Source organism: Muntiacus reevesi, chromosome 8, assembly GCF_963930625.1.
Source record: "Muntiacus reevesi chromosome 8, mMunRee1.1, whole genome shotgun sequence".
In the NCBI taxonomy this organism is placed as follows: Eukaryota; Metazoa; Chordata; class Mammalia; order Artiodactyla; family Cervidae; genus Muntiacus; species Muntiacus reevesi.
Window position 1 is genome coordinate 47,296,263 of NC_089256.1, and position 12,031 is coordinate 47,308,293.

The window sequence follows — 12,031 nt, forward strand, 5'->3', positions numbered from 1 at the left end:
TGCAGTGCCTTCCCCGTACCTTTGAGCTGTTGCTCTGCTTCCCAAGTCAGTTCCCACTTTGCCTCCTCCTGGAGGCCATCCTGGCTTTAATGCGTACCCTCTGAGCACCATCCTGTTGCACAGCAGTTCAGGCATATGAATGCAAACATGTTACAGTCTGACACTGGGACCCTTGCTTGATTGTTTGTGGCTTATTTTTTCCCATATGAATTCCATTAGAGCCCTGGAGCAGGGTCCAGCCAGCCCTAGAAAAGAGCTTTCCAAGTGTCAGGAGGTGTCCTCAGGGTGTACAGAGCAGCAGTGTGCCAGAAAGATGGTCAGTCAAGTGAGAGGCAGGTAGCTGCTTCCCAGAGCAGGACCAAGGGGGCCAGTGGGCAACTCATGCCCATGTGTCCACGTGGGGCACCCTTTCCCCTGGCAACCACAAGTCTGTTCTCTATGTGGGGTAAGTCTTATTCATTTGCACATGGTGCCAGGAACTTTGGGGCTTAGGGAGTGTTATCCTTCTGTGCCTGGTAAGGACACTCGCACTAAGGGTGCCAGGGAGATGACTGGCTGCAGCTATAAAAAAAAACCCAAACAAAAAACAAACCAAAAAAGGCGCTTGTACCCTAAGCTTTTAGAAGACCAACACAAAAATAAAAATAAAGAAACCCTGAATTAAGTAATGCAGTGTAGCAGATCCATGTCTTTCTGAGAAGAAGCCCTGCAGGAAGTGCTGAGCAGAGAAACCAAGTGCTGGTTAAGACCCCTCCCCTGCTGGTGCCCTGGTGTGGCCAAGGCGAGGGGAAGCTGTGCTACCATGGGAACGTGCATTTGGAATAATCCAGGGCCCACCAGTGTGTGGGCGAGTGCACGTGTGTGCAACAGAATCTGCGACTGAGCTCGGGCAGCCTGCGTCATTCCAGCCCTGCTGCATCCTGCTCTGTTCTCAGCCGTGGGCTCTCCCTCTGCTCTCTCTCCAGCTTCCTTCATGTGCTTCTGCCTCCCACTTTCAGCACCCATTGTCCCTTCTCTCCAGCCTCCCCGTGCAGACCCTGTTCACCCTGTTCTCTGTGTGTGCTCACGCCCTCATCTGGTCCTCCTGATGTCCTTCTTTGCCACCTTATCAACCATCAACATCGTGCCCATTGTTCTCAGAGGAACTCCACACTGCTGTGGCACCACCGTTTATACTCTGGATCCATGTTGCAAAGCATGTTCCATAGAACAACAGGTACATGAAACGATCCTCAAAAAAGAAAAAAGGGCTTACTTTCAAGTAAACTTGGGTAATGCTGTCTATTGTAGCCACCTTCTTGGAGACTGTCCATTCAAAACATGAAAGCATTTCCCAAAATACAAATAACACATTCTCTTAAAAATACCCTGTGTATCCATCAGCATCTTGCAGAACTATAGTTGTATGGGCCAAACTTTTGGTATGATTCCCTAGAGGTGTTTTTCTTGTCCTCCTCCAAAATTACCCTAATCTACTTGTCCCCACTGGAGACTGGGTCCCCCTGAAAAATATGAGTGCCATCTTCCTCCACCTCAATCAGCAAAGCCTTAACTTCCCTTGCCTTTGAACTTGCCTCCTACCTAGCCCTGTCCTGCCCTGCGTTTGTGGAAGGAGACCAGTGCCTTTTCTAGCACATCAAACCACTCCCTCCCTATTTATCCTCTATATTCCCATCCTCTATTCCCAGCACCAAAGCCTCAATTAACTGGTAAACAGCAGGTGTTGGATAAGTAAGGGGATGGTGCTGCTGAAGATCCTGCCACCATCTCTATCATCTTTTCAAAACTTTGCTGTTTTTGTCACCACTGTCTGGAGCCCACTCCACAATGCACCTTGACTTTAGCAAAGGGTTCTCGTTCTTTGTCTCTAATTAGTGCTCTCTGGAACCTCAGCACTCATGTTAATTATCAGTCAAATCCTACAGCTTCATGGCTCCTCAATCTCCTTGGCTCTGAAGTCTTCCACCACCTTACTGTAGCTGTGCACATTCAAGACCTTGACCTTGATATGTTTGTCTGTAGCCTTAGCTTCTTACCCATGACCACTTCTGGTGTTCCCCATCAGTTGGGGAGGTATGGATATCAGGTAAATAAAACATATGCTGTTCCCTTTCCTTTGAGAACTCACAGAGAAGCAGGCCCCTTTCCTTCCTCCCCAAGTTCTCCCCACTTAATCTATGCATTAGCTCTGTTCTGCCTTCGCTCAGGTTACAGCCTAGCATGGACACCATGAGCTTCAACAGAGCTCTCATTAAAGCCAGGTACCCTGCCACCTACCCTTAAACCTACATCATACCCAGTCCTGCTGTTCATTCTCTAGGAACACTCTCCAAAGATGGTCCATCCTCCTTTTTCCCAGTACCTCAAGCCTACTCTGACCTTCAACACTATTTTATCTGGAGAAAGTGGCAGGCTGAACTCTTTGTCTTTCTAACTTATGTCTGTTTTTTCCCTCATCTTTGAGTCTACCACAGACAAAAGGGCAGGGCCTCCCTCTTGTATCTGTCCTGAAGCCTTGATCCATCCCTTGTCTCCATTCTTTCCAGCACAGATTCTCTTCCTTTATGCCTGTTCCTCCTTTTCTTCCTACAATCTTGCAAGTTCATCTTCCTTCTGAAAAATACCTGACTTGGTCCTGCTGCCCCCTCTGGTCTCCATATCCATTCATTTTTCCTGGAGGGAAGGGATTCCACTCCCCTGGGTCATCTCCCCTGCCCTCCCCACCCCCCGTCCCCCGCCACCACTCACCACCATCTGGAACCTTCTGCAGCCAAGATTATGAAACTCTTGTCTCCCAGGAAAGATCTGGCTTCTGCTCAGGGGGACAATGCCCACATCCTTCCAAGCCTCTTAAGTAGTCTTTGCCATCACACCAACCTTGGCTCCCCACATTCCCTTAGCTCTACCATCCACAGAAGAAGGACAGTGAGAAAGGCAATAGCTGCAGTTAAAACCACCCAAGAGTGAAAATCTTTCAGGTGAAGTCAACACTGGAGGGGAAGGTTGATAGGGAGAACCTCCTAGCTTTGAGGAAACTTTCCACTTGATCCCGTTACTTCCTTTTCCCCCTGTGAAGGCAGTTGGGAGATGGAGATCATTTCCAAGGTAGATGAGATGAGATGAGATTGGTCATCCATATACAGAGCCCAGAGCCTGTGGTTTTTAAGGTTTGGATTTGGGGGTCAGGATACAACTCTGTGGTATGTGTACACAAATATGACTGGGTGGGGGCCGCAGGGAGGAGATGGTGGTGGTGAAGTATTTTTTTCTTCAGGCCCAAATCCCTCAGTGGCCATGATCTTGTTTGACCTTCTCCTTGCAACCTTCTTATTTCTTCCTGAGGAGTATCCTGCAATGAGTTGGACTTTGTTTGTTGAGACTCCCTCTGTCTTGTGATTTCTGGACCCCACAATCAGAGGGAAACATTATTCATGATCTCATACTTGAGTGGGGTCCTGGGAGGCTTGGAAAGTACCCTTCTTCAAGACGCTGACCTTTAAGCTTGTTTTCCAGTACTGGTGGTGGCCTTGCCAGCCCTTCCTCCCTCTTGCACTAGATCCCGTTATGGACCTGCTCTGGGGGTGTCAGGTGGCAGCCTGAGATCATGACAGAGTTTTCTTTGTGAAATAGCCAGTGCCTGTAAGGACACAGTTACTACACCTTGGCTTTGTCCTTATTTAACCTTCTTGAGAAACTTGGTCCTGCTTCCTAATCATAGCATCCACTAATAAATAAATTTTTAATCGCAGAGTAAATCATGAGTAGAAAGTTTGGAAAATAGAGGAAAGAAAAAGCAACCATGTAAAACCCCAGCATCCTAATATCAAACAATGATCATCATTGTGGTTACTCCTCCCCGCTTTTTTTTAAACCAGATGTTTAGAAGACATTTGTAATCATAGTGTGTACATATGCATATGCAGTGATTAAGACCTTGAGCATCCTATTTCCAGTGAAGATTCATGGGCTCCTCCAGCAGGAGTGACAGGTGGCACTTAGGCAGGCAGGCAGGCAGGGGTGGATCCTTGGCTGTGTAGACCACACTTAGGTCTTTTCTATGAATCTAAAAACCTCCTAGCAATGATGTCCCAGCTGGATGCTTTAGGGGCTTCTCACCACAGTATTCAGTTAACCCTGAGCACTCTGCTCATAGAGGCCTGCAAAGAGAAGTAAACTGGAGGTTGAATTTCCAAAGACCATAACACTTTCATTGGCTTGTTTTCTCAGTAAGAGCAACTATCACCTCCTTCATTATCATCTCCTATTTGTAGAATTTCAAAGTGCTTTGCCATGTGCCATCTTATCAAGTCTTACAGCAGCCCTGTAATGTAGTCATTATTTTCATCTGCATTTTGCAGATGAGGCAACAGAGATGTCAAAAGACTTGCCCAAGGTCATGAGTCTAAACTCCATGCCCTTGCCCAAGGCAGTGACCAGATTTCTCTGGGCACCATCTTTCTGCCTGTTTTATCTAGCACTCAGGCGAATTCTTTTTCCTCTGTGGCACAGTTTCCAGCTGGTTTTTCTTAAACACCCTTCCCTTTTTCTCTGCAGGGGGCCGTGATAAACGAGGTGGACCCATCCTGACCTTCCCTGCTCGCAGCAATCATGACAGAATAAGACAGGAAGACCTGCGGAAACTGGTGACCTATCTGGCCAGCGTGCCAAGGTAAGGTGAATGTCCTGCCGGGAGAGAGGGGGAAGCTGGCCTAATGCAAGTAAGCTGGAGTGAGCCTCCATCCCTGCCAGGGGCTGGCTGTTTCTGCCCTTGGAATGGATTCTAATTAGTTCTGTTACGTCAATACCTATTGTTCACCTCATTCCCATCATTCCCATTGTTACTGCTGGGATTCATATGAACAACAAGTAAGCTGGATGCCGGGAACCATGGGCAGAGGTGAAGGTCCCAGGCTTAGAGGACCAGGACAGGCCCTGTAACAGGTGACAGTGTGGCCTGGGGAGCAGGGATGGGAAGCCATTCTTTGCCTTGGGGAAATGGAAATTCTGGCCGATTCCACTCTGGCTTGTGTAATGGATGTTTTCTTAAACCTCTGGCTTTTGAATATGTTTGTGGCTTTTAGAGTTTAGGGCAAATAGCTCCACTTGTATCATTCAAGAGGCAGCCTTCAGCTCAATCTAGGTCATGCATTTTCAATGGGGGCAATATTGCCTCCAAGGGGGATGTGAATTGATTCTTGTGTATGGCACACACACAAAAAAACTTTCATGTATTAAGCACAGCTAAATATATAGTGCATAAACATATATACATTATATTCATGGTATTAAAATCTCATTGGGGGGTGATCAAGGAAAAAAGTATAAAAAGCCTCTTTTGTGGCAGGATGATGATTTTAAAAAATGATTGAGAAACACTGGTTTCTGAGTGTTTCTAGGTGGTGCTGCACTCAGAGGGTGGCAAGGGAGACATGCTAGGGACATGGAATTTATCTTTTAAGAAGGTGGAGTTCTTTGCATGGTTAGAGGAATATGGAATGTGAGAGCCAGAAGAGCCCTGAGAAGTAATCCAAGCAAATACGTTGTGTTATACTTAGGAAGCAACATCTGTATGGGATTGGAGTTGCTTATGGGGTGGTGGTGGTCAGTGGCAGAGCCTGGTTCAGAGCCCTCCTGACCCCTACCCTAGCGCTCTCCCCATCCTTGTTCACGGTCAGTGAGAACTCTGTTCTCTGACTTAGTGGGTTGGAGTCTGTCAAGTGTTTGTTGTGGCAAATAAGAAGTGGTGCCTGGGGCTTTTAGAACTTTCATCTTGTCTCTGCATTTTATAGAGGAATCAGTAAATTGTACAGAGGAGCTCTGCCTTTGTGGGGAGACCTTGGATAATTGTTGAACGTGCTGATTAAGTTCTTGAAACAGATGTCAACTGAGGCAATCACTGCATTTGAAAGAGCTATGGGGGAGACACATGTACAAGGATTGGTGGATGGTGGTGGGCAGGTGGTAAAGGGGATTTCAGGGCAGTCATCAAATGCTTGGAAGGATGTTGAACAGAATGAGGAGCTCTGAGCAGAAGGCTGTGAACAAATAGATGTAGAATGGTGGCTTTTTTTTTTTCTCTATGATATCCACAGAGAACCGGAAAAAAGGTAAGCAGTCTTAAGCTCCAATGAAATGGACTTAGCTTATATCCAAAGAAGAGCTTCTAAACTATGAGTACAAGAGAGTTGGATAAAGAATAGAACAGAAGGGCTTTTTTTTCCCTTAGGAGGTCTTTATACAGAAGAAATATTCCCATCTGTCTTGGAGGCAAGGAGATGGATTAAATAACCCATGATTGATGTAGGTAATTTAGCAATTTAGCCATTGAGGGGCTAAGCAGTTTTGAAAGCATCTTTCCCAAGTATACTACTAACAGGCATAAAACCAGGCATTTCCTAAAGCAATTTACAGGAAGAGTTTTCATGAGGACCCATGACAGACTCTTAGTTCTTTCAGTCAGAAGAAATTTTGGATCCTGAAGGGTACGTTTTTCTTTCTGATAGGTTTACCACATCCCTGAAGCTAATGCACATTCTTCTTTTCTTTAGCATAGTAAGTGAAAAAATTGGAAGAACATTTTCTTAATTCTGACTGTTAAGCAAAGCTGGGACAAAAAGGATTGGAAGCAAATAAAAAGGAAAAGATTTCTCCTAGGTAAAGGGAAACAAAACTCAAGAAGAGCTGGAAGGAAGGTCATGAAAAAATATAAACAATAGGTTATCAGTGAAAGAGCGTAATAGATGCAGGGTCTTTGTTTCCCTGAGGGTAGTCCTAAGCATTGCATCCTGGGCTCCTGAGAACAGAAAAGGTTCACAGGTTCTGGCAGGTGGGAGGCAAAAATGCTGTTGCTACTTTCAGTGGGAAGAATTGTTCAGGGATACCTGCTGCCTCCCTCCCAAGGGGCCTATGTTCACCAGGAGTATGTGTACCTGGCAGGCTGAAGAGCTTACCAACTAGTCATGCCCACCCATCACTTCCTAGTTCTGTTGGTCACAAGTTCACACATGATGACTGTTGGAAACAAAACCTTGAACAGGGTTGTTCCAGTGACAGTGAGGTCTGGGGAGGAAACCGAAGCACTTATCACATCAGACAGTGTTTGCCATTCTTCTGCTTAGCCCTGGCTTTGGAAAGAAAGAAATCTGTAAAAATGAACAGCTAGATTTAGGCAGGTGACGCTGATTAGAAGAAATAGACTATTCTGGATCATGGCCAAGTAGGCTATAAAGCTGCTTCTGTCAGGTGGAATGTGCTCTTCAGACTGGAATAATCTCCCATGGGTGACACTCATTTATTCAAGCATTTATCATTTATTTATTTTACAAATATTTATAGCCTCTATAAGCCAGGCCGATTTAGGATTCATGGTGAGCAGGAACAGACATTTTGAGAAAGTTAGGAAAAACCTAAGTATTTCCCTACCGAGTGCCAAACCAGTGACCATAAAGGACAGCACAGTATATAATTGTGCTGGTAGCATAGGGATAAAGCAAGAGAAGACAAGTGAACAGGACCAGTAAGTGATGAAAGAGGATCCCAGAATCAAGGAGCCAATCAGCTTGATGGCCATTTTGGGCACTGTTATATTATAGAATAGGTAATTAAGCAGATGGTTGTGATAATTTATGAGTTATTACAGTGTACCCTTTATAAATATGAAGGGTGTGATTTTCTTTCTGGTAGGTTTATCATATCCATGCAGCTACTGCATACTCTAAATAGAAAGTGAACAATTAAAAGAACTTATTTCTGACCTGTTAAGCAAAGATGGAACAGAACAGATTGTAAGCAATTAAAAAGGAAAAGGTTTCTGCTAGCTAAAGGGAACAAAAACCCAAGAGAGTCTGGGAAGAAGGATGGTTGTATGAAATGAATGAGAAGAAAAAGTCCCACTATAATGTGTGAAGGCCATGTTATGTCTGGACCACTACACTCAGTCTGCTACACTGAACCCTGCCAACTCCTTTTTAGGAGCTATGTGGACCAGTTAGAATATTGTCAGGAGAGCAGCATACTAAGGGATCCACAAACTATGTTTCTGCAGTTGGAGGATGTTTTCTGGTGGGGATGAAAATGGAAGAAAAGTGATTCCTGACTTCAGGTGTCAGGAGAGCTGCACTGCCCCTAAGAGGCGGGAACAGGCATGGTCTCTGTTGCATCAATGGCGGGTAGAGAGATCAGGACTCTAAAGTGGAGAAACAATCTGCCCAGGTGGGAGCTGTCCAGCACTTCTGCTGCTGCCTCTGGAGAAAGTGAGCTTCCTGTCCAAGACTCCTACGGTGGGTTGAAGGCTGGATTAGATCATTTCTAAGAAACTTTCCTGCCCTGAATTCTGTGTTTCTATGATATTGGGGAAAAACACATAGACATCTATAACCTCAAAGCAGTATTACCACCCCACAAACACATTTCTCAAATCCCCTAAATTATTTAAGGCCTGGAATTTCACTTCACATCTTGTGTATATCTTAAATTCTAAGAGAACTCTTTTCCAGTCCCCTTGCATTCTGGATGGGGCTAAACATGATCCCAGAGTGTGACTCTGACAGCAGCAGTTACTCTTGGAATCCATCTCAGCCTGAGATGAGTCATTTCCAGCTTCCCTTTCTGCTTCTGATGAGTTTGAACATCTATCTCCTGGGGCTTCTCCAAGATTTTTCTGTTATCTTATTTTGAGGAGTCATGAAATTAGGGTAGGGAGAAAAGCCTTAAAAGTCTCCTAATTCAACTTTCTGATAACTTCATTCACTTAATTCAACAAATATTTATTGAATGCCTACAATAAGCCAGGGCACAGTCGGGGATCTTGGTAAACTTGTATTATCTTTTCTCTCATCCATCCTATACTTATCTAACTTTTTTGTCCTTCTGCCCTGATATCTGCTTGTAATTACTCATACATGAAAGGAGTGGAAAAGAAATACTCAGAAATAAGAAGTGGATGAGTGTCCCTAGAAATGAGAGACAAAATCTAGGCTGAGAGTAAGCAGTTGCCCAAGCATTACTCGTTGTATGCATAGTCTACCCACTGTGATTATTGGGAGTTGACCATATGCTTGGAATAGAAATTTCTAAGTATCTAGTAAAGAAATCCCAGGTTATTTTTATTGCATTGTATTCTTCCTCTTCTTCATTGTTATCCTGCTTTGTCTCGATCAGCTTTCTGTGGCTCCTCTGGGCACTGATTGTTAGCACCTTGATGTATCTGCCACTTATTAGCAATGGTGATGAGATCCTGAGTCTTCTAGCAGGGAATGCGGGTATCATACTAGTGAGGAAAAATGACAAGAAATAAAGATTGGATATTCTGTAATGTCAATCAAACCAACATGCCAATATTCAGCTTGATAATTTGTTCTTGTTCTACAATTTCAGCAACAGATAAAATGGGCTTATAGCCAGCACTGTCATTGTGCAATGTCACCAGAAAATAGAAATAAATAGAGAGGGCCAGAAAGTTAAAAGATGAAGAGGTGAAAGCTGCAAGGATTTACTCCCACTGTATTCAGCACGAGAGAACTCAAGTTATGGAATCTGTCATCACTGAATGTGTCTGTTGTAAGGACCTGTTGAGATGTGTCGGTGGTATCTTGCCCTTTGCTCTGAAAGTGAAAGTGAAAATGAAAGTTGTTCAGTTGTGTCTGACTCTTTGCAACCACATGGACTACACAGTCCATGGAATTCTCCAAGCCAGAATATGGGAGTGGTTAGCTGTTCCCTTTTCCCAACCCAGGAGTTGAACCCAGGTCTCCTGCATTCCAGGCAGATTCTTTGCCAGCTAAGCCACCAGGTAAGCACACAAATACTAGAGTGGATAGCCCATTCCTTTTCCAGCAGATCTTTCCAACCCAGGAATCGAACTAGGGTCTCCAGCATTGCAGGCAGATTCTTTACCAGCTGAGCTACCAGGGAAGGCCCATCAATTAAAGAAGACTGCAAAGAGTAGTGATGTAAAGTTCAGAAAATAGAGCCAATGAAGACATTTGCCTAAAGCTTATCCTTTTCCAGATTCCTTTTAAATTTCTTTTATTGCTTATGTATAAATCTTCACAATTCCTATTATACTTACCACCTTCTATACAAATTTTTTAACAATATCGGTTAAGTGTTCCTATCATGAGGTGTATACAGTCCAAGCACTGAAGGGCAAATGGTATTCTACTCTGCCGCTAAGGAACGGCATCACAATAATAACAACCATTGCCAGTAATCACCTTTCTTGGAGCCATACAGACCTTCACAGCAAAGGGAAGAGAGGCATCTTCAGATCAATGGAAGGCACTGGGGTTCAGATCCCAGCTCTACCACTTCTGAGTCAGGAAGCATATGACCACTCCACCCAGGTTATCTGAGAAGAGTTTAACAAAGACACACTTTACAGTGCTGCAGGTGGGCCACAGGGAAAGCAGCAAGATTTGAATTTTCAAATTATCCCAGAGCTGGCAACATCAGGTAGGCAAGACATTATGACTTCTAGGCCTGAAGGAGCAAGGTGAGGAGAGGTGTATGGAAGCCAGAGAGAGCTGGAGGAGAGGCCACTTGACAGGAACTGTGGCCTTCAGTAGGAAGCTGCCAGCAGCTCACAGTGATTCCATGATGGGGGATAAAGGACGTCAATACTCTTGCTTCGGCCTTCCCATTCTCTGGCCCCCTGTCATTGTTTGTCAGTTATTGAATGCACCCAAAGCCAAGTGACAGGGGCCTCATTGAGGCATTCCGTGTCAGCCTCCCAGGGCATCAGGGTAGAGAGGAGAAGATGAAGGATGGACTCACAGGGGCAAAAGGAAGATATTTAACACAGGGTGAGACCTTGGGCATATGACTCGATATTTCTGAGTCCAATATTTTGATTTTTAATTTGGGAAAAGAATATCTATCTCACAAGGGTGTTGTGGAGAAATTATCTGGCAATCTCTCTGTAGCACTTGGGCACTCAGAACTTAATAGTCTGTCTCCTAAAGGAACCTAATAATAGTGGTGGTGGTGGTGGTTTAGTCGCTAAGTCGTGTCTGACTCTTGCAACCCCATGGACTGTGGCCCACCAGGCTTCTCCATCCATGGGAATTCTCCAGGCAAGAATATTGGAGTGGGTTGCCATTTCCTTTTCCACGGGATCCTCCCGACACAGGGATCAAATCTGGGTCTCCTGCATTGCAGGCAGATTCTTCACTGACTGATCTATGAGGGAAGCCCTATAAGCATAAATATATATACATACATGGCAGTATTTGCTACATGTGAAGGAATAGATGTATGTGTAAGCTATGAAGCATGATAATAAATCGAACATCTGAGAGCCCACGCCCACCTTCAGAATCGGAACATCTCCTCTGCTCTTGAAGCTCTCTGTGGCCTTTCCATACCCTAATCCCCCCTACTTCCTCCAGAAATCACTCTTATCCTGAGTTTTGTGTTTATCCTTGTCTTTCTTTTTTGGTATAGTTTACCACATGTCTGTGTAAACAATATATTATTTAGTTTTGCATGGTTTTGAGCTTTATAAAATGATATTATACCATACGTAGTTTTTTGTGACTAACTTTTCTGATGACCTCGTGACTAAACAACAGCAACAAAAGTTTGTTTTCTTTGGAATCCCAACTCTATAACTATAGTCACTATAATCCGCCTGCAGGGCAGGAGACATGGGTTCAGTCCCTGGGTCGGGAAGATCCTCTGGACAAGGAAATGGCAACCTACTCCAGTATTCTTGCCTGGGAAATTCCATGAACATTGGCGCCTGGTGGGCTACAGTCCATGGAGTTGCAAAGAGGTGGACATGACTTAGCAACAGCTAAACAACAGCTTCTCTGAGCTACTGTGATTGTGACAACATGGATAAATTGTAAAATATAATTTGGAGTTGGAAAAAAACACTTAATGCATCCAACCTCTAGAACTGATCTAGTAAGTAATAAATAAATGCTAGCCTATATTATCATCTTCAAAGCTACATTATTGCACTATTGTAAGTATTCTGTATACATTAACTTATTTTTCACAGAATTTTGAGATGGATATTATTTGTTCC

The 12,031-nt window shown here is 44.3% G+C and overlaps 1 protein-coding gene across 12 annotated transcripts in view; it reads left to right on the plus strand.

Annotated features, from left to right (window-relative positions):
- The window catches only part of KALRN (kalirin RhoGEF kinase), a 678,650-nt gene that overhangs the window by 195,627 nt on the left and 470,992 nt on the right, over positions 1–12,031 (plus strand). For all 12 annotated transcript variants that reach the window (XM_065943374.1, XM_065943379.1, XM_065943376.1 and 9 more), the window contains exon 3: positions 4,555–4,669. In XM_065943374.1, the coding sequence (XP_065799446.1) occupies positions 4,555–4,669 (115 nt within the window). The remainder of the gene's footprint in view (positions 1–4,554; positions 4,670–12,031) is intronic.